Source organism: Callorhinus ursinus, unplaced genomic scaffold (assembly GCF_003265705.2).
Source record: "Callorhinus ursinus isolate GAN/ISIS: 27379988/994484 unplaced genomic scaffold, GSC_fseal_2.0 scaffold13, whole genome shotgun sequence".
Classification (NCBI taxonomy): Eukaryota; Metazoa; Chordata; class Mammalia; order Carnivora; family Otariidae; genus Callorhinus; species Callorhinus ursinus.
Window position 1 is genome coordinate 47,108,492 of NW_027397075.1, and position 22,416 is coordinate 47,130,907.

Consider the following 22,416-nt stretch of genomic DNA (forward strand, 5'->3'; position numbering starts at 1 on the left):
ATTTTTCTTCTGATGTCTTTGCTTATAGTATAATCTGAAATTTGTTTTTACAGTTTGCTTTTTCATGTCAGAAAATTTTCCATTGATTTTAATTGCTTATCTTCCACCCTTTTTTACATTTCATTAATTTTATATATTTTTTCTCTCAGTTCTTTAATACATAAATAAGTTTAGAAATGATAAAGGATGGTGCCCTTCGTATATGAACAAATCAGGAGTCTGTATTTTCTAACTTTTATTGAAAATATTCCAGAACACATTTCCAAACAATTAAAATGTTATAATCAAGCTTTATAAAATATGCCACCTAGCAAAGTAAACACTCCTTAAGGTATATTTATAATTATAGAAGCTGTATTGTTGATTTCATTCCTGGCAGGAGAGGATGCTGTTTTGACTAGACAAACACAAGAACTCAATCCCCTGCTTACAATTTTGCATGTGTGATGATCTGGAGAGTTTTCATAGATTTGCTTCTGGGGCCATACATTTCAAGCATTTCTCCACCATCTACATTGGTTTGATGTTGCGTGAAAATGTTCATTTCTCGGGCGCCTGGGTAGCTCAGTTGGTTAAGCAGCTGCCTTTGGCTCAGGTCATGATCCCAGGGTCCTGGGATCGAGCCCCACGTCTGGCTCCCTGCTCAGCAGAGAGCCTGCTTCTCCCTCTCTGTCTGCCTGCCACTCTGCCTGCTTGTGCCATCTGTCGAATAAATAAATAAAATCTTTAAAAAAATGTTCATTTCTCAGTACAAAGAACCTTCTCAGGTGAGTTAGCATGGTGGGTGGGCAGTAGGGATATTCCTGGCAGCATACAACTTGCAATAATATGACTCTAGACAGAAGTGACTGCAAACCACATACATATATCCCGATACAGAAGTACAGCTCTGATGAGCCTTCCTTGGCAAAGTCCCCCAGATGCCCATAGCCTGTTCAACACCAGCAGACGTGAAGGGAGTGAGGGGAGGTTGGGGTGAAAAGAGACAGTGGTCTTAACCATTTGTAGTTAAAATATCCCACTTTTGCAAATTTATTACAGCCTATCACCATATGAACACATTGCTAGGCCCCCTCTGGGTCTTGAAAGGGGCCTGCCCAAGTGAAGAACCATAAGCCTATGCACACTGACTTCCTGGCACACGTGTCTTGGCCCCCATTGCTCTCAGTATCTTCCAAGCCCTCATCCCCACTCTCCTGGATTATTGCCATCACTTCTTGTTTCTTCCTTACCCCTGTTGGACTGTTTTAAACACCTAGCCCAAAGGGATCCTATACAAGGTTAGATCATGTCACACTGTTCAGAAGTCCAATATTTTCTCATCTCACTTCGAGTAAAAGCCTGCCCCTTTGCCTTTCTGACCTCACCTCTTGGTATGCAGCCCTTCCTTACTATACTCTAGTGTCCTGTAGTTTCTGGAATGGTCAGGCATGCTTCCAAGGGGCTCTGGCACTTGCTGTTCATGCAGCCTGGATCACCCCTACCCAGATATTCACACGGCCCCCTCTCTCACCTCCTTCAGGAGAACCTTGCTTGGTCTCCCTTCAATATTCCCTATCTCTCATCCCTCCTTTATATTTCTCCATAGATCATACCACCATCTACATACTACATCTCCCCCTGCTAAATACTACATTTTGTTTATTGTTTATCTCCCTCCTCTAGAACATGAGCTTCCTGAGGTGTGGGATCTTTGCTTTGTCCATTGCCTGACACAATGACTGATTTCTGGTAAACACAGGGGTCTCTGCCTTAAACTTTCTTTTCTCTAGCCCCACCAGAAGCCCACAGGACCACCTTCTGAGAAAGAGCAGGGAAAATATAGTTACTGGAAAGCCAGTTTCCCTAAAAGAGAGTGAGTAGTGACAGGGTTTCCTAGCATTTGAGCAACTTGTTTTTATAAAGAACTATCATCTTATGAAGTGAATCACCAGAGGATTTGATCACTGAGCTATAAATCTCCTGCACTACCACCCCCCGTCCCTGTAGATGTAATCCAGGGTCATTGTGGTAGTAATAGGAAATTGCCAAACCATGTAATTTCTCTCCCGCAGTTCAAAGGAAAAACTACGGATAAAAAGGAAAGGCAGAAGAAGAAAAGGAGACACTTGAAATGTCTGTTCTTGTTTATCTTTCCTTCATTTTCATTGTTTTTTCTCCTTCTGACCTAGAATAAAATGAACCAGCAAATATTACAGAAAATCAAGAAAACAGGCAGTCAGTAGAGGTGTTGGCATGCTGGTGTGACAAATAAGCTTAGTATCAGGGAAAGCAATAGTTAGTGCTTGTAAATATAAAATGTTTTAAGATGTAAACATAATAAAACTCTCTCCAAAAAGTTAAAAAAAAAAAAGGAAAAGGAAAATTACTTATAATCCCACCACCACAGCAGAAAAGCTACCACTTTGTTCTATTCTTATTTTTATTGTTATGTTAATCACCATATATTACATCATTAGTTTTTGGTGCAGTGTTCCATGATTCATTGTTTGTTCATAACACCCAGTGCTCCATGCAGAACGTGCCCTCCTCAATACCCATCACCAGGATAACCCATCCCCCTCCCCCCACTTTGTTCTATTCTTTTCCAATTTTTTCTTATATGCATATACTTTGTCATTGTGGTAAAAAAAAAACACAGCATAAAATTTACCATATTAACCATTTTTTAAGCATATAGTACAGCAGTGTTACACATTTTTTATACATGTTATACTTACACTTTTTGTAACCCGATTTTTTTTCTCACTTTATCTTGTATCCAATAAATCTTCCATGTGGCAAATCTGTCTGCATGCTTGTAATTTTAAAGATGCATACTGTTCTACTTCATGACTAAAACATATTTTAGTCAGCCATTCCCCTATAATTGGGACATTTATGTTGCTTATAATTTTTTACTCTTAAAAATATGAGCTTTCAGTGCATATAGTATTTTTCTCTTTAGTATTTACAGTGATCTTCCTATGATGATTTTCTAAAACTTTTCTAAGGAAAATGAAGTCAAAAACCATGATTATTGCATGGTTCTTAAAAATGACAATAAATTTGCTTTCCAATAAGTTTGTACCAATTTACAATGCCAATGAAATATGAAAGCAGCAGTTTCACCACACTCTCACCAACATTTGATACTTTTTATTTTGTTAACTTAATATTTTTAAATGTTTCTCATGCTAATATATATTTTTTCCTATATCAATTTTCCTTGATTATTTCCTCTGTTGGGAAGTAACAATTCATGTCCCTTGTGCAGTTTACTTTTTTTTAAAACATATTTTTAATTTGAACAGATGTTACCTGTTGCTTTTATTTTTATTTTTTATTTTTAAAGACTTTATTTATTTGACAGAGAGAGAGACACAGTGAGAGAGGGAACACAAGCAGGGGGAATGGGAGAGGGAGAAGCAGGCCTCCCGCAGAGCAGGGAGCCCGATGCGGGGCTAGATCCCAGGACCCTGGGACCAGACCTGAGCCAAAGGCAGACGCTTAATGACTGGGCCACCCAGGCGCCCCTGCAGTTTACTTTTGAGAGGCTGTCTCAATATTGTTCTTATTCCTTTTCATGGGCTGTATATATAGCAGAGATTTTAACCCTTTATCATAGCTATTGTGAATATTTTTTCCCCATCGCTTTGTAATTTCTGGGCATGCTCTCATCTAAAGTACATTAACATTTTTAAAAAAATATTTTATTTATTTATTTGACAGAGAGAAACACAGAGAGGGAACACACGCAGGGGGAGGGGGAGAGGGAGAAGCAGCCTTCCCATTGAGCAGAGAGCCCAATGAGGGGCTCGATCCCAGGACCCTGGGATCAGGACCTGAGCCAAAGGCAGATGCTTAACAACTGAGCCACCCAGGCACCCCAGGACTTGAACATTCTAGTACAGTTCAGATCTTTCCAATGTGATATCTCCTGTCACATGCTTAGAAAATTCTATGATGTCTTAATCCCAGGGCTTTGATAAAGAATTTAATTGTTTTATTTCCCTGATTTTATTTTCTGTATCTAATTATTTAATCCGTTCATTTTGATGTGTAATAGGTAGGTCAATTGACCTGTTCCTTAAATGCTTGCTAGTTAACCAAGACTCCTTCTTTAAATATATTTTAAGAGACCCCTGAATGAAGTAAGAGAGTAGGCCTATGGCTATATGAAGAGTTCTCGTGCGCTGGGACTTGGATCCAGACTCTGTGGGGAGCGAGGTAGAAGGTACAGCCCCAGAGGAGTTAGGGGGTGGTGTGGCTCCGTGGGAACAGCAGAGTGGCGATACCCAGAATGCACGATGGGACTGCACCTAAATGTCCACTGTGCTTTCACCTTACCCTTTCCCTTCCTAACCAGCACTGGAGAATGAAAGCACTTCTGAAAAGTCAAGACCACTTGACCCAGAGGTTTTCCTATCTTGCTAGAGTCCTTATGTTTCCAGGAATTGAGGGCTCTCAGTCGACCTACTGCAATGAATTTGCACGCGCGCACGCGTCCGTGTGTGTGTGTAGCGCTGTACTAGGAACACCGTGTACCTGTGTGGTTTGCAAAAGTAATAGCTCTGGGGCAACCATGAGTGAGGTAGCATGATGACAAGGATAAATGAGAAATGAGAAGATAAATCTAGGCGGACAACCTAATGTAGAGATGGCTCAGCTGTGTAGCCCTAATGGTATAGGGGTATGGCACTGTCTCTAGAAAGGGGTGCTCCCACCCTCAGTCCTCCCCGCTGCCTGGCACCTCAGCCCTCTGTTCGGTCGGTCGAAGCCCCTGATCCCACAGACAAGATCGTCCACTTATTTTCCTGCCCCCACGCCAGGCAATCAAGTTCACTCAAGCTGCGTCTCAGAGCTGTTGCCAGGGTCTTAAACCCTGGCGGAGAGCCACGTGCGCTGGACTGAGAGCCCGAAGTGCCCCGCCCCCCATCCCCTGCCGCTGCCCACGAGCCTCAAGACTTAAGCGACCACAGTCGGAAGGCACGTCCAACCTCCTGGCGCTGGTTCCCACCCGCCCATCTAGGTTCGCGGTTCTTTCTTTCGGGGCTCGCAGTAAGTATGCAGACCACAAACCCGAAACCGCTCGTTTTTTCTTTGCTGGGACCAAGTACGATACTGCTTGACTTTGTATCTTTTCACTGGTAGGCAGGTGGAGGGGAACGCTCCAATACCTCTACCCTGTCCCCAGTTTGGCATTAAGGCGCGCAGAGCATCTTGTCACTTTAATCTTGAAAAAGAAAAAGCAACTGAGGTTCAGATCCTGTCAAGAGAGACGTCCACCGTGGCAGATTCGCTCTCAGGACAACCTCCTCCTCTCCACCCCACACGGAGGGAATTCACCCTCGGGGCCGCCCCGCCTCGCTCTCTCCCACTGCCCTGCGGCGCCCGTGGGAAGAAGGACACATGTTCCCCGCAGACGGTCCCTGGGGTGCCGCGGCTCTCAGGGTGCGCAGTGGGACCCGGCCAAGCTGGCCCTCCGGCCCCTGGCCTGCGCCTGGGGGGCAGGGGAGCCGCGGGTCGAGGAAGGAGTGAGAGTGGCGCCTGGGTGACCGATCGCCCCGAAGAAAGTCCCGAGAAAGTGTGACCCCTGCGCTAGGGAGAGGCGAGGCGGGTGCGCAGGAAGATGCCGAGATGGGACCGGGAAACAACACCCCCCTCGCCCCGCCCAAGCCACCCACTGTGTCTCTCAGCCTGAAGTTCCCCGAGAGCGGCCGAAGGACCCCAAAGGCTGTGCTGCGTCTCCTTGAACCCCTAGCCGCCCCAGCGTCACCACTCTTGTGGGGGCTTCGCGTTCCCTCCCGGGTTTCGGAGCCACCACGTGACTTCCACGAAGCGCAGGGCCCCCGGAAAGCCGCGGCAGGGGTGGGATTTGGGACCCCGAGGTGCGGCGAGAGGGCGGGGAGAGGAGGAAACGGGGCGGGAGTGAGAGAAGGAGGGGCGGGCAGACTCGGGGACGCGCAGGCCGGCGGGCCCGGGCCGGGGGTGGGGAAACCCGGGCAGCGCGGTGGCCGCACGCGCCGGGAGAGCGGGAAGCCCGAGGGGGCGGGGCGGAGGGCGGTGGCCGGCAGGTGCGGGGGCGCGAGGATGCGGGTGACCGGAGAGTGCCGGTAAGGCAGTGCCCCGCGTGCAGGGCGCGGCGGGCCGCGCGGCCGCACCTCCGCGAGGCTGCGCGGCGGGGCGGGCCGAGCCGGAGGAGCGCCCGGCATGTCGCAAGTGCTCCCGGCGGCCGGCAGCGTCCTGCAGAGGAGCGTCGCGGCGCCCGGGAACCAGCCGCAGCCGCAGGTAGTGGACTAGAGGCTCAGGGAGGCCCGCGGGCATGCGGGGATGGGAGCGCCGAGGGGCACGAGGAGGTGGGTCTGGGGCTCCGGGGTGGTGAACTCTGAGTGCTTGGGTGAGGGGAGCTGCGGGAGCCAGAGACCGGCAGGAGTGGGGGCGCGGGGTGGGTCCGGGGACCCCGCGGGCGCCTCTGCCCGGTGGTCCCCAGCTCACGCACAGTGCCCGCCGCGTCCGGAACGGTGACTCGGCTTCTGCGCCCCGGGAAGCGGAGAGACCGGAGGGTGCAGACGCCCGGGCACCGTCCACGCTTCCCCGCACGTGGGATCCGCGCTGTCCCGGGGTCGCCATCCTGGCGCTGGCGCCCGCTGCCACCTCACCGCCGGCACGCGTGGCCCTTCCCGGGCGCCAGGGTGCGCAGAGGGGAAATTCGGCCCGAAGGAGCAGCTCGTGTCCAGGCACTCCCAACGTCTACGGTCCGAATGGGGAACTCGGGACCCATCAGCCTAAGGGTGCGGGGTGGGGGCCCGCAGTGGGAGGACTCCAGACCCGCTGCTGGTGGAAACCCCTCGGCCCGCATTCAGCCCTCTGTGCTGTCCTCAGCAACATTTACAACTGCGTACTCAGGAAACTGAAATAAAGTTGCCTGCGGGGATGGCCATCAGAGAACTTCCCACTCTGCTGCTCTGTATAGTCATCATCGTTATGCCCCCCCCCCCTTCCCAATTCGATGCCTGGCACATAGTGTCATCAGGTGACGCTAGAGAGTCACACATTTCTGAGTTTGGACCTCGGTTTTACCACACACAGGCTGAGTGGCCTTGGGCATTTTGCTTAACTTCTTTGAGCCTCGATTTCCCCACCTGTAAAATGAATAATAACCTCTCGAGATTTTTATGAGGACTAATTTAGATATAGTTAATAATCTATGACTATCTTAACACTTAGCTCCCCTCTTTCTGTTTTGATTAAATGTTACTGCTGGGTTATCAGGTGTGATAGGTGATAAATCCAGTTTACAGTGTCTGCTCCCAGAGAGCAGGATGCAGGTTGCTTCCTTGGGCTCTATGACTTTTTGATTGTGAACAAAAAGCCATGATTTGGTGACAATCACTATGGGAGACTCAAAAAATAGCAACCTCCACAGAGGTTACTAAGGGTATACCATGTGCTGGGAGCTTTAGGATAAAATCTCATTTTATCATATGCTAGTCCCAAGCATTAGGCTGTTAGAGTGATTTTGGCAGTGATTACCCATCAGTTGTTCAGGGCGTGCATCTCCACTGCCTAAAACAGTGCTTGGCACATGGCAGGTACTCAGTTAATACTTATTGAAAGAATGAATGACTCACACTTTAACGATAAATGAGAAAACTGAACATTCAGAGAATTTAAGCCATTTTCCCCAGGCTATATTGACAGTAAGAGACAAAACCAGTGGCTATGTATTTCTAAAGCTAAAGTTCTGTCCTGTACACCACATTTTGCCCCTGTGGTGTTCTGTTTATGTTAACCAAGGCTTCTTTGCCTCTAAAAAACTACATTTTAACACCTGTGCCTCTTCCCTTAAGCATTTCTTCCAGACCACATCAATTTGTTATATTATTTATATATGTTATTTATCTGTCTCCTTCTATAGGCTTATATTCTTCCACATACTGAAAATTCTTTACCCACTGGAACTTGGGGAGAAGATAAGTGTCTCTCATATTTGGAATACAAGGCCAGATAAAATAACTGAAATTACCCATTATTTTATATTATCAATATTTGCTTTCCATTAATGTTAATAATTGAGTAGCTTTCCTGTGTTTGTATCCTACTAACCTCTTGGCAGGTAGTATACCCCCTCCCCGCCCCTTTGGTACCTTCTCACAGGGTTCTGGAAAGCAAATACTCTCTACTTCTCCATGTTTTTTTCTATAACTGAAGTGTTTTTACCTTGGTAGGTGCATTTTTTTTTAGCCTGCCCGTTTCAGGATAACTCTTGAAGGATTTGACTAGGTTTGGTTAAATCTCATATAGAGCTGAGAGCTTTCAAGACACATCATCAGTTTGCTTTCTGATTCACTCTGACCTGTGAAACAAAATGTCCATCAAGCGTTGTTCAAACGAAGTGGTGTTTAAGATCATTTGGTGTGTTGGTAGAGTTGTGTGGTTGCAATTAGTTACCAGTGTAAAATTTGCATTCAGTATCAAAAGTACCTGTTTGTGTGTGGTGGTGTAAGGCCTGGCACACAGCAGGTTCCAGAGAGCACATGCCTTCTGCCTTCCCTGTTCTCAGATGGATGTTGACACTGCACCTCTTCCAGGCACACACCCTGTGGGGTAGAGGTTTATGAACGTTGGTTTGGAGTCCCAACAGACCTGAGTTCCACTTCCCATTTACCCACTTACTAGCTGTGATACCTGGAGCAAGTTCCTTACCCCCTCTGAGTTTCTTATCCTCATCTTTTAAATGGCAGTCACACCACACATTTCTCGGGGGGGCTCATGGGATGAACAGTTAAACTCAGCCACGCACATGGCTGAACAAGGGGCTACTGCTGTCCCACCCATGTAGCAACAAGCACTGCCGGGATTGCAAATGAAATAGGACAGAGGAGGGTGAAGCAAGGCGCCCCGACAGCGCACCTAACCAGACTTTAACCCCCAGAGCCCAGAGGATGATGACCGGAAGGTCCGAAGGAGAGAAAAAAACCGAGTTGCTGCTCAGAGAAGTCGGAAGAAGCAGACCCAGAAGGCTGACAAACTCCACGAGGTAAGCCTGTGGTTGGGACAGAGCCACATTAGGGCCGCGGAAGGGAGCCAGCCTCCGCCCTCACACTGTGGTGGTGGCCCTAAGGTCATGTCCCGGTCACCACCAGTTTGGACACGTACGTCTCATTTCACTGCGTCCTTCCAGCCCAGTATTCTGATTCTTCACTGACACCTTTCTCCCTCATCCGCTGGTTGTTCCTCACTCTTAAGTTCCTTTCAATATAAATCAAAACAAAATGAAACAAAACCTCCTCTTGATCCCATTTTCCTTTTCAAGCTACTGTCCCATTTATTTTCTTTCCTTCCTTCCCTGCTCCTTCCAGAGAGACCCTCTGTCTCCACGGGCTCGGTGCCATTTATTCCCCAGTCTTCTGTGCTAGCGTTTCTGCCGCCCTTCCCCACCCAGCACGCACGCACACGCGCACGCACGCACGCACGCACACCACCCTACGCAGGCGCCCACGTGCGCGCGCGCGCGCAAACACAGACCTTCGTACAGAAGCCGCTCCCGCGGAGGTCCCTAGTGCCTTGGCACTGCCTGATCCAGGGGCTTCTTTCTAGACTCATCAACCGTGACCTTCCTGGAACATTTGACACCGTTGACCCTACCCCTTCTCTGAGACCTTCTTTCAAGGTCTTTAGCTGCTCAGAGACCGCATTTCCCACTTGACCCTACTAACCACCTTTCTTCTCAGTTTCTTTGCTACCTTCTCTTCCTTTGTCAGTTCTCTTAAGTGTTGATGTTGACCACGCTTTCAGACCCTGCCCTTTTTCCTTCCCACCCTGGAAGATATGATCTGTTAATCTGTTCTCCCAGCGTTAGGTCCCCACGTTGATTGCTCCAGGCAAGACCTCAGTTCCAGACCCCCGAACCTGTATCTCCAGTGTCTGCTTAGATGTCTCCAGATGGGTCTGCTGCAGGCTGCTTGGATGCAACGTGACCGTGATATGTGTGTTTACCCTGAGACTCTCTCTTCTCACTGTCTTAAAGTTGAGTTAATGGACCTAACCACCTTTCTCATCACCCACATCAGGAACCTGGGGTTTATCCTGAACTCTTCCATTTTCCTCTACCCTTATGCATAATCCCACATAATCTCACAGCCAGGACATGGGATTTGCACTATCAGGCACTGGCCTCAAAGGCATCCAAGCATCTGTGCAAAGAATTGGTGATGGTTCTGAACTCTCACCTTTAGACAGGGTTGGTGTGAATAATTGAGGGTTTTAATTTAGCCCTTCCCTGCCTGCTCTCTTGTCATAGCTTGTCTTAGCAAGGTGAGTCTGGGGGCATTGACAGCATAGCAGATACCGAGGTGTTATGAGGGGGGAGAACGATCTCTGAAAACTTTTCACAGTGAACTGAGAACAGATTTAGGATGCACGTACTCCAGGGAGAGGTGACTCACTGATAGAAATTCACAGTGGGCATAAATTACAAATATCAGACTCTTTCCTGGAAATAGGAAGGCTGGGCCCTAAAAAGAGATAAGATCCTCAGGTGAGGATCAGAGAAGGTCCTTCCCAGCCTGGACTGGTTCTGTAAACTTTCCACAGAAGAGGTGGGATGTCCTTTGCCTCCTTTCTTCCTCCCCCCTTGCTCCTGAAGCAGTCCTGGTTCTATCTTCATGTTACCAGATAACCCCAGAAGGCACTTGTGGCTCAATTAGCGCATGGCCCTGCGTTCAGACCCCGTGTGCCAGCTGGACAGCCAGGGTCCTTCCCCTCAAGAAGCTTCTCGTCTAAGCCAGGTGCATTAATATAAGAAAACACTAGGGGACACTCAGTTGTAAGTCCCAAGTGATTATGTCCATGGTGGTGGCTAAATGACATCGACAAGACCTTCCATGGAGCAAGGGTGAGTAGATTCATTCCACAAATATTTGTTAGCACCACCATGGGCAAGGCCTGGCTGCTGGGTCACAGAAAGGAGTAAGATCTCATTCCTATTTTTGGAAGCATAAGAGTTTTCAAGGAAAGTGTATTCTTTTCCTATGGACTCTGTTATAAATTATGACAAATATGACAACATGGATTATCTTACAATTTTGGAAGTCAGGTGTCTGGACTGGGTCTCATGAAGCTAAATTAAGGTGTCAAGAGGGCTGCATTCTTTCCAGAGGCTCCAGAGAAGAATCCATTTCCTTGCCTTTTCTGGCTTCTGCAGGCTTCTGTATTCCCTGGCTTGTGGTCCCCTTCCATCTTCAAAGCCAGCACTGGCTAGTTAAGTCTTTTTCATACTGCATTACTCTGACACTGTTGTGTTGTTACATCTCCTCTGACTCTTGACTTCTTCTTTCATTAAGGACCCTTGTGATTACATTGGGTCCACCTGCATAATCCAGGGTAATCTTCCCAACGTTCAGATTCTTAATCACATCTGCAAGGTCTTTTTTGCCACATAAGGTAACATAGTCACAGATTCCAGAGGTTGGATGTAGACATCTTTGGGACATGTTTGGGAGGCCCTTATTCTGCCTACCTCAGAAGGTAACATAAATACTACAGTGTCAAAGAAGATGGGTTTCTCTCAGTATCTGTCATTGTTGGATTTGATACCCAAATGAGCCAGATGGCTGGGAAAGTTAGGGGTGGTACCACATTTACTCCTGCCCAATCCCGCTTAGAACCATGGTGGGGTGCCCTTCTGTAGGGTTCCTAGCTTCTTCTGCTGTCCATACACTATGGCACATGACCAATTAGGTGCTCTTTTGGGAAATGGGACTAATTGATCTGAAACCCAATCCCTCCATGGGAGAACACTCCCTTCTCTGACTCTGTGGAGCCAGAAGACTAGTTCAGGTTTACCCACCGCTGGCAGATGACTTCATCAAGGCACGTCTTGTTGAGAAACACAGTGTTCAGGAGGCCAGGACAGTGGCTCCATCCATATACAGACCCCAAAGCTGTAGCCCATATCTTTACTGTCCCTAGCTACATACTAGTGTTAATGGTCACAAGGGGAGGTGGGGGAGCAGATGGCTGGCTCAGGAAAATGGAAATGCATCCCAATCCTGAGGTAGAACAGGAATGTCCCCTCTGGGCCGAAGGGTAGCACACGAGTAATAGCTCTGCTGTTAATTCCTCACCTCCTTCCAGGGAGGGCATCCCAGTTATGGGGATCTATGTTCTGCAGGGCCAACATAGGAAAAAAAAAAAAAAAGGTAAATATAGTAAAAAAATGAGTATTTTTTTTAACTTTGAAAAAAAATCTGCATATTGAGGGTGGGGTATCTCGTTTAAAAATGTGGTGAAGAATTGTTTTACTGTGCTCCAAGGAGTGAGTTGAGGGCAGAACCCCTAGCACACTGCTCTGGGTCATGGCAGAAAAGCCCGTCAGGCCCCCTTGGGCTCCAGGCCACATCAAGGATGGGGCAAGTGAGGACCAGACACAGTTCTCAGAAAACTCCAACCTGGGATCAGGCCTGCTCTCTCAGAGACTTCTAAAGGTTGCAGAAAGCTGCCACCTCGTAGCCAGGGCCACCGCCACTCCCTGGAGCTTAGCCCATGAGAAGGGCTATACTCAGTCCTTTATCCCATCCTGTGGGGTAGCATTGCTGCATATCTCAAAAGAATCCAAGATCTTTATTTGCCTATCTTGCATACCACGAAGGGGACTATTTAGAGCTTGTTTAGAGTTCCCACCTTTCCTGCCCACCTCGTTCACTCACCTTGAGCCTCCCTTACCTCCAGCACCCTGAGAAATCTCCTCCAGTGCTAGCTCCTAGAAGCCTCTGGGCCACCCCCTGCCCCTCCCAGTTCTCCATGGGGGGGCGGGGACAGTCCGCCGGGGCGAGGGCAGGGCCCGGAGAGGCTGAGAGAGGCTGGGGTCACTCATCAATCTGAGTTTTCCCCTCAGAGAGGTGGTTGCTGGAAGCCCGAGCGTTGTGCTGAGGAGCTGTTCCTAACGTGTGTCTTTGTACCTCAGCGCTCATGGTGGCTTTTCAAATCATCCTGTCGAGACGCTTACACCTTTCATGGGGATTTCAGCCCCTATTCATCTCGGAACATTAGGCACACGCCTGAGTCCACATCCACAAATAGGGACGTGCGTGAACAGTCCAGCTCTCTACAGCAGGCTGAAAGGTGTCTCAGAAGTGGGTCAGACTGGTTCAAGCCAAGCAGCCCAAGGTGTAAGACTGAGAAAGAACATTGAGTCAGAAAAGGAAGGCAGTGATGCCATCCTCAGGAACCCCAAATGTCACCAACTGACAGACTTCTTGGGCAATTCGGTTGTGGTCTGTGTTGTCACGGCTTCTTCAGATGTTGCATGTTCTAAGAGAATGCTTCATGTCACCGCCCCCTTGGTTCAGAAACTGATGATGACACCAATTTGTACAGCCCGTCCTGATGACACAATTTTTCTGCTGGGAATGAGATCAGAGTAGGGCTTGGGAATAGGCTTTATTGTAAAATCCTGAGCGCTTACAGCCCTTTACTGCTGGTAACCACTGCGGGGAAATTTGGGGCCAGGCACTGCCCAGTGAAAGCAGAATTACATCCTTGCTCAAGGGTTGCAGTTGACCTTGAAATCGGGTTCCAAGCCCGCACGACCTTGGAAAAGTCACTGCGCCTCTCAGAGTTTCACTTTCTTTGCTTGTGAAATGGGGTCTGTGTGTGGCTGTGCCCTCCTGATGGCCTTTTCCACCCCCTCATTTCCTTTTTTCCTTCGCTCTCATCTCTGGTCCCGGGGACCCACAATAGCTCGTTTGCCGGTTTTTCATCCTGGACCCTGGATACCCCCAGACAGCCCCTCATTCCACAGTCAACCTCTCTTAGATGCCCAGACCAGGGTTTCTTAACTTTGGCACTGTTGACATTTGGGGCCAGATAATTCCTTGTTTGGGGGGCACTGGGCACTGTAGGATGTTTTTCACATTTGTCAGGTCCAGGTACCTTCTTCTCGGTGTGAAGTGGGTCTTATTCTTTCCCCTTTCATCCCCACGTCCGCTCACCTCCTCTCCGCCTGCTCCAGCTACTCCTTTTATTTTTGTGGAGCTGGCCTCACCGGAAGATCTTGACTTCTTCTCTCCTTTTTATTCCCTCAGCTTCATGAAAGTCCCTTAGCAGGTTTATGAGTAAAAGTCAAATCCCAGAAGAGAAAGTCCCCACAGAGAAGGCAGACGAGGGGCCTGCTGGACTGGGGTGTGGGGGAAGCAGTGGTGCCTCGGGAAGACGTTAGGCAGTGTGGCCCCTCATGGCTTTCAGAGATAAAGCTCAGAAGCTCACGGCATCCTGCCGCAAAATTCAATAAATATAGAGGGCAAACAAGCTAATATAGAAATAGAATATTCTGCCACAGCAAGAGACTTTCCTGTTTTTTGGAATCTAGTTAAAATGTTAGCTCATTGAAACCTATTGGTTGAGAGGACGCGGGGATGGACCATTGGAACATCTGTTCTCCATTTTACCGGGAGGTGAAGAGCATTTCTAGTCGCGGGGTGGAGCGCGCGCGCGCGCGCGTGTGCACGCGCTCCACAGAGCTGCGGCCGGGTCATCCCGCTGCTGCAGGCAGCCTTCCCGCGGTGACTGTCCCTGTCTTTCCATTCACAGCCTCCCCTGGCCCACGGAGGGCTTGTTGCTGCGTTGTAGGTGGAATTCGGGCTCCAGGACTAGAGCTTGTCGGAGGCCAGAGGACAGTGTGAGGAGTTGGGGTTGGCAGGAGGGCTGAAGGCGGAATGGAGCCCATGCGCTAGTGAAGCCAGCCTGACCCGGGACAGCCTGCCGGGGGTGGGGAGAGGGTGCAGCTTGCTGCCTTGGCGAGTATTCCCGACCATTCTGAGGGCCTGCCTGGGGAGGGCTCAGATGGCCTCTGTGTGCAGTCCCTCTGGTGCCTAGAGGTGGGAAGGGAAGGAAGCGGTTGAGAGAAGGAGGCAGAGGAGTCACTGGGCAGTGGCCCCTCAGGGGCGGCTACAGGAGACGGTAGAAGAGGCCCCTAGGTGCTATACATTTCTGATCTTTGGGGAGCGATCTTATTTAGTATAAGTAAGATTGAATAGGATACAAGATTGAATAGAACACATAATGAGGGATGTGGTTCCATTAGGTGCTGTGATCAGGGAAGCCTTCCTGGAGGTGGTGTGCTTGAGCTGGGCTCACACAGAAAAGGAGGAAGGTAGTCCAGTGGAAGAGAAGAGCATTAGCAAAGGGGCAGAGTTGAGAATTTGCATGTGCTTTAGAGGCCTGCAAAAAGATCAGACTTTTTTAGTGATATTTTAAAAAATTTACTAGTCAGAGAAAAGATGTGTTGGATAATAATAAGGTTGAGTCACCACCTCAGGACATGCATGGTAAACAAAACTGCAGCAAGGTTTAAATAAGATTGTCAGCTTTGAGATGGTCTCTGTGGGCATGCCCTAGGGCTCTGCCATTGGCCAAGTGTTGTAGAACTTATCAATGACTTGGAGGAAGAAAAGGAAGACCTACTTATCAAGTTAATGGACAGCTTACAGCTGTGTAGTATCATGACCCGTGATCTGACACGTTAAGATTCAGGAAGATTTTGCTAGGCTGGAAGATGCCCAAGTGAACAGAGTGAAAGTCAGGAGAAGTGGATGTAGAGCCCACACTTAATCTTCATCATCAGTCATCATCCAAATATAGACAGAGAAGCAGCAGAGGTGAACAAAACTTGCACTTCTCTGCAAGCTCAGGGAGACTCCCCAGGGTGAGGTGGCTGCAGGTGTGGGTCCAGCCCCAGGGCAGGCCACCTCCATACCTCTCCCTGTGCATGGTCAAGCCATCCCCAGAATCATGCACTGCCCTTTGGGAATGACACTTTTTCAGAGAGATCCCGGCAGATGAGAGTGTGTGTCGGGATGACCTCCAGGAGGGCAGAAGGACCAGAAGTCTTAAAACCCAAGGAACTCAGGAGGCCTGAGACAGTTGAGCTCAGAGAATACCTAAGGGGAAGTGGTATGGGGCTGTCTCCTAATATTTCAAGAACTGCAATGTTGAAAAAGTATTGAATTTACTCTGTGTGGTTCCATAAGGTGGAACCAAGCCCAATAGGTGGGTTTGAAAGAGCAAGAGATTTTGTATCAGTTGCAAAGAGGAGTTTTCTGATAGAGCAGCTCAGAGATGGCGGGGACTGTCCTTCGAAGAAGAGAGTGCCCAGCACACGTTGGATATCTGTTTTCTGCATTGTGTGGGTTGGGCTGAGGGGTCTCTATGAGCCCCTCCAGGTGTAAGCCTCTGAAAACTTGGATATAGTGGGAATTTCACAGATGAGTGTTGGGGCGAAGTCAAGGCAAGGGATACTTTCATTCATTTACTCATGCTGTCAGCAAAACGTATTATGTTCCAGGCGCTGTTCCAGGTGCTGGGGCCACAGCAGTGACCCCAACAGAGATCTTCAGAGAGCCGCTCAGCAGTTGGGGGAGGGGAGGCGGGCTGCACAGGGGCACGAGGGAACTTTTAGGAGTGACTGGAATGTTCTCTTGATCCACGTTGGTTGACATTTGCCAAAACTCATTGAATGAGACCCATAGAACCGGTGTATTTTACTTGATGTAAATTGTATTTCAGTCAGGTTGATTCAAAAAGCACAACCCTGCCCTCTTGGAGCTTTCATCCTGGTGGGAGGAGAGCAAAACAAAGCAAGCAAAGTGATGGAAGGGGGCGCAATTAGGGAGGAAGCCCCGCCCCGGGAAGGGAATGTGGTTGCAGCCACCAGTTCACGATTTCTGCGTCTCTGTCCAGGAGTACGAGTGCCTGGAGCAAGAGAACACTGTGCTGCGGAGAGAGATCGGGAAGCTGACGGAGGAGCTCAAGCACCTGAGCGAGGCACTGAAGGAGCACGAGAAGATGTGCCCGCTGCTGTGCCCCATGAACTTTGTGCCACTGCCACGGCCGGACCCTGTGGCTGGCTGCCTGCCCCGATGAAGCCCGAGGATCGTCCTCCTCTGCCGACGGAGGAGCCTTGGTCTTTTTCACACCTGGGCGAGGTGGGGAGGAGGGTTCCCTCTGCATCTGTGTCCAGGGGGACCGGGGCCAGGTCACCTCCTCGGAGCTCCTGGCCGTGTCCTCAGTGGACGGCTCCGCAGGACGCTCCCGCGGGCGCCTCTCAGAGCCCTGAGCGGATCCGGGCAGGGAGGCCACCCTCAGGAGTCACCTCAATCTGCTATGGCAGCTAGTAGTTTCCGTGCTGTGCAGAATTATTTCCTCTAGAATTTGGATAATAAAGATGGTTATGGTCTCTCCTTTTGCCAAGTTCTTGGAATTTGGAAATACAATACGTTTCCTAGTCCTGGAGAGGTCGTCACCTTCTGTCTCCTCAGGCTGTTTTGTGGCTCCTGGGTCTTGCTTTCTCCCCCTGGTCATCGTCCCCGAGGCCGTAACTGTGTTCGATGCAAGAGGCACCTTTGCGGACTTGCAGAGCAAAGGCCGGGGGACTTCTTGCCACCCCCAGCTGGGTCACCAAGGGATAGTCATGGCTGGGCATGACTCGTGCTTGTCTTCTGTTTTGGGTAGCCCTCCGTCTCGGTCAACACCCTCGCCCATGCTGGACTCTCATGAGAACTGTTCTATTCCAGGCTGGTTTTCCTCTCTGCTCTGTACACTCCTGGGCCACCTCCCCATTCCATAAGTAGGCATAGGATCAGAGGACAATTTCACTTTATGTTAGCATGAGTCACAACAGAATGGGGAAATCTGTCCCCTAGTTTAAAAGAAAAACAAATATTTTGGCAGATGAGGAGAGCAATTTCCTTTCAAAAGTCCCGTCTAACTATTATTTCAGGAAAAGCAGAACTAAGACAAGTCAAAGGTGGCCCCAGCGAGAAAAGCAAAATGGCAGAGGACTCCCCAACCTCTTCCAATTCTCTTTTCCCCTGGACCAAGGGAGTTGTGGAAGGTGGAGCCATGCCATCACAAAAGGCACAAGAAATGGGAACAGAAGGAAGATGCTTTGTTGTAAGTGTGATGTTGAAAAAGAAGAAAGTAAGAAAAGAAAGAGGACCCAGCCCATCCCAGGGGTGACCAACTTGCTGACTTCATACAAGTATTCATATTGGCTACTCCTCGCGAACCTCCCTTTTCTTGGGGCAGTGTCCCCCGCCCCGCCCCCCCCGCCAACTTTTTGGAGGTCTGCGGGTCTCTTGTAACCCACACGGGCTGAAGGCTGCGAGGTTTCCCTGGTCAGAGGCATTGGAAGTCTGCCATTAGAGACCCAGGCTGCTGTAGAACCAGGCTGAAGCTTCCTGAATACAGCTGTTTCAGGGGAAAGGTGGCATTTCTTAGTAAGAGAGACTTGATAAATCATCCAGCCTGATGCATTCACTTTGCAGACAAGGGGCTCCGATGCGGTGGGGGAAAGGCCTTGCCCAAGGTCCCCCGTGAGCAAGGAGCAGAACCAGGGTAGAACCCCAGAGGGTCTTACGTGACTCCTGACCCACCGAAGAGCTGATAGCATCAGGCTGAAGCCATGTCGCAGGAGGTGACTTAGGACAGGACCTGGGGTCTATACGTGGCATGACCTTCTGTCAGAACCTCACAAGGCTGGCCAGGACCACCACAGTCCAGGTGACCAGCCCATTCACGAGGGGCAGACTCAGAGCCAGGGTCCCAGGGGCTGATGTGGCTGTGAATACGAACACGTCAAGTGTGTGCCTTATACCTGCAGGTGTTTTGAAGCTGCCGTCTTTCAACTCTAGCACCTTCTGTCCCTGTAGGGAGCACCTTCTGTTCTGGCTGGGTCTCAGCCTGATCCCGCAGTACTTCTGTCTGTCCTGGCTCGCACAGTCCTCGGCGGTACTGCCGGCTGGTCTGCTGTGACCCCTTCTGGCACTCCCCTGCTCCACTGTTAACCCCGGGCTCTCTGTGCCTGCTAGCCTCCCTGGTCTGAGTCCTCTGGCTCCACACGATAATTCAAAGACTATCTCCTTCCATTTAGTTGCTCTGTGCCCCTAAGGCCTTGGGGTCCCCTGGTTCTTCTACTCTGGCCAGGAGACTCGGGACAAGGGGCCCAGGGAGGATGGTGGGGAGCAGATCTATCTCAGAAGTGATAGTATACCATTTCTGCCCACAGTTTGTGGCCAGCCCTCAGTCACACAGCCTCGCTGAGCTATCAGGGACATTGGGGATTGAAATTCAGCCATGTGCTCAGTCGGGGACAAATCGGATTTGGGGACTATCTGTCAGTCTCTGCCAGAAGAAGATCCAGTTTTTGCTCCCACCCCCTCACTGAAACTGCCCACTTGCAGGTCCCCAGTAAGCTCTGGCTGCCAAATCTAATGGCCATGTCTCAGGTCTTATCTTCCTTTCATCCCTCAAATTAAGATGCTAGCTTCTGCATTTCTTTCTGTCTCTCTACCTGCCGCTTCACAGTATAAAGGAACTCCTCTTCTTGGGGCCTCCATCTCCATCTATCCCTAAACTGATAATTCCCACATCCGTACCCAGAACGAGGGGAGCTATATTCAGCTGCCCTTCCCATGCCTCCGAGGATGTCGCACAAACGTATCCCACTCAACACGTTCACAGCTGTACTCATGATCTCATCGTCTTCCCTTCAAAGATGATTCTTGATCTGTTTTCATCTGTTGAATAAAGGGCTCTGTCCCCCACCTGGCATCATAGTTTCATAGTTGGAAGCACTGTGTCCCCAGCATAATTCACCAAGCCCTTCAGTTGTGCCTCCTCAGTAGCCCCAGATCCAGTCACTTCGCTCCGATGGGCTAATTGCTTTACTTGCTAACAAGGCCTTGATACCAACTAGCTGCTAAACACGGGGGCCTTCCCCCCTGAGCTGTGTGTTCACTGAGGTGGGGCTGCCTCCACTTCTGATGTCAGAGCAGTAAATGTGTAGTCAAGGAACCCAAACTAGGGAAGCCCAGGGAAATGAGTCATGGCGCTGGGGTCCAAGTCCCCTCCAGGATAACTGGCAATTGTGAGAAGAGTTCTGAAAACCAAATGTTCACTGAGCTTGGCTGCTAAGAATGTCCTTATCAACCTCTCAGTACCATCAGGGGCCTCTCAGCTCCCCAGCTTCTACTCCGAAGAAGCAAAAATTCTGTATAAACTTGAGGAACTATTGTATTATTCCAGGAGGGACAAGGGAAGTCGATAAGTTGCTGGGGTTTAGACTTACTTGGTTGTATTCACACTGCTGTCGTGTGCACGGCCTGGCACCCCACATCTGAACTGAGTCTCCGAGTGACTGTGTGTTGGGCTGGGTGGGGGGAAGGGACGCAGGCTGAGAAAGGCCCCTTCAGCATAGAAAGTGTCAGAGGGAGGAAACCCTTCCTTCACACCCACGCGGCCACACCACTTCCTGTCCGCAATCCCTCCCTGTGTTGCAGCAGCCCAGCCTTGAAGCCTGGGGTTTCCAGCACTGAATCAGGCCCCAGTTTGGGCCCCAAACCTTGGTTGAGAATGATGACACTAACAGACAGGAAAGCGAGAGACCCAAAAGCCCCTCTCTTCTTTCCCATCAACGCTAAGGTTTCCATAGTTCCGGGTGTACTTACCAGGGCTGCGGGTTCTGTCCTAGCAGGAGCTAGAAGACAAGGGGTGGCCCTGAATCTCACGGACACATCTTCCCTCCCACGATATCCAGGAAGTCCTGGCAGGGTCATCCATGCCACGGCAAGAAGGCTTGTAAATGAAAGCCGGTGAGCAGAAAGGAGAATGGAGAGGAGAAAGGGGAGAGGAAGGAAGGGAAGGAGAAAAAGAGGGAGAAGGAAAGAAGGAAGGAGGATGGGGAGCGGGGGATGGGGAACCTGAGCTCTGAACCTAAAGCCTCCCTGCTCCTGGGCAAGTGGTGCTGAATCCCCAGGGGGATGTGCCGCTGGAAGCCCCCAAATAATGACATGTAACTCGAGTGGGGGGGAGAGTAGAGCTGGCCAAGGCCAGAGTGTCTGCAGACCACTCCACGCTTGGAGTCGAGGGAACTCTCCTGCATTGCCCATTTGGAAACGGACCTCCTTGATGAGATTGTCCCCATTTACCTATTTGGGACCAAAGGAGATCAATGAGTTCGCTTCCCCCACCATGGGCATCATCACCTAACGTTAGCATGACCCACACTGAAAGTCTGTACTTAGCAGGTGCCGATGCTCTTGGTGTGACATGCTTGAAGAACTCGTGTCCTAAATCTGGAGCCGTGTTCAGGGCAGACTCTGGCCCTGGAGGCAGCTCACCTGCTCTTTGGGTGTTCTAGCGTGACCTTTTTGGGTCCAATATTCTTGAGAAGATCAGAAATGTCATCGAAGATCAGACCAAAGGCCACTAGCCCAGAATTCTGACCATGATGCTTAGGAAAGTGCGAGGGACAGTCCAGTGTTTGCATTCAAGACACCATCCTGAAAGGCCAGAGATGGAACTGGAACTTCCCTGATTTCCCTAAAAAACCTGCTACGTATCTATCCATCCATTATCAAGACCCTTCTTGAACTGGTTTAAGTTCTCAGTTGGCCTAGTGCGGGGCATCAGCCTCTGTTCTGCTCTGAGGCCACCTTCTGCTCTGTCTCAATCTCTGGTCCCTCATTCGTGGACAAAGCAAGGGTCCTTGCCCAGGGCCTGGAAAGTGGCACTGTTCCCAAGCATCCTGGCATTCATGGAGTTCCTTGCAATCTTTCCTCTAGACCAGCAGCAAGACAAAAAAGTACCTTCCCAAATGTCACAAACCCACAGAAAGCTCAATTTGCCAGGCAGTACTTTCTGAAATTGAGAAAGTAAGAGAGTTGGAGAAACACTAGTGGGGGCCAGTGTCCTGAGGTAAAAGAATGGAAAGAACCAGTGAATGTACCTTGCAGTAGTTCTCGAACTATTGCAGTGAATTTGCTAATTATTAATGATTATTAAACTTTATTAGTAATTAATTAATTACTCTAATAACCAATTGTACCCAACCAATACATTTATTTATAGAAGTAAATAATAAAATACTTATTTAAAAATAAAACTTAATGATTAGTCATTAATTTATGAATTAGCTATTGTTTAAACGATCAGTAGTTAAGCGTCCATTGTGTGTATGTATGTAGGGGGGGACCAGGACCCACAAAGGACAGACACCCCCCAACACATGCACATACCTTAGAGAATCACCTTATCATATAACTTCTTTTTTTTTTTTAAGATTTTATTTATTTATTTGACAGAGAGAGGAACAGCGAGAGAGGGAACACAAGCAGGGGGAGTGGGAGATGGAGAAGCAGGCTTCCCGTTGAGCAGGGAGCCCGATGCGGGGCTCAATCCCCGGACCCTGAGATCATGACCCGAGCCGAAGGCAGACACTTAGCGACTGAGCCACCCAGGCGCCGCTATCATATAACTTCTGAAATCTCACCTCTAGACCTTTTTCAGTTTGAGGAGGGGAGAGATAATGATGTTCTCCCTCTGGTCTGAACCGGGAACATTCCTACTTAGATCGTAAACAACTATAGGACAGGG

General features: G+C 49.5%; 1 protein-coding gene and 1 long non-coding RNA gene across 5 annotated transcripts; one reads left to right on the forward strand and one right to left on the reverse strand.

The window, feature by feature from the left end:
- Window positions 1-234: 234 nt before the first annotated feature.
- LOC112828593 (uncharacterized) lies at window positions 235-12,812 on the reverse strand. 2 transcript variants are annotated; one of them, XR_012380578.1, is made up of 4 exons: window positions 12,693-12,812; window positions 11,066-12,151; window positions 8,467-8,582; window positions 235-702 (listed from the first exon to the last, which is right to left on the reverse strand). It is a non-coding gene; the product is annotated as an uncharacterized lncRNA (long non-coding RNA). The 2 variants fall into 2 exon arrangements; XR_012380579.1 differs by having other exon boundaries at window positions 12,709-12,795.
- BATF3 (basic leucine zipper ATF-like transcription factor 3) lies at window positions 5,324-17,220 on the forward strand. Of its 3 annotated transcripts, none has more exons than XM_073900213.1 (3): window positions 5,324-5,850; window positions 8,918-9,022; window positions 9,839-11,072. In XM_073900213.1, the coding sequence occupies exons 1-3, from the start codon at window positions 5,620-5,622 to the stop codon at window positions 9,842-9,844; spliced, it is 342 nt and encodes a 113-aa protein (XP_073756314.1). In that variant the 5' UTR covers window positions 5,324-5,619; the 3' UTR covers window positions 9,845-11,072. The 3 variants fall into 3 exon arrangements, with proteins under 3 accessions (XP_073756314.1, XP_025733571.1, XP_025733573.1); XM_025877786.2 differs by lacking the exon at window positions 9,839-11,072 and adding an exon at window positions 16,723-17,220 and having other exon boundaries at window positions 5,410-5,850; XM_025877788.2 differs by lacking the exons at window positions 5,324-5,850; window positions 9,839-11,072 and adding exons at window positions 6,059-6,270; window positions 16,723-17,220.
- Window positions 17,221-22,416: the final 5,196 nt, after the last annotated feature.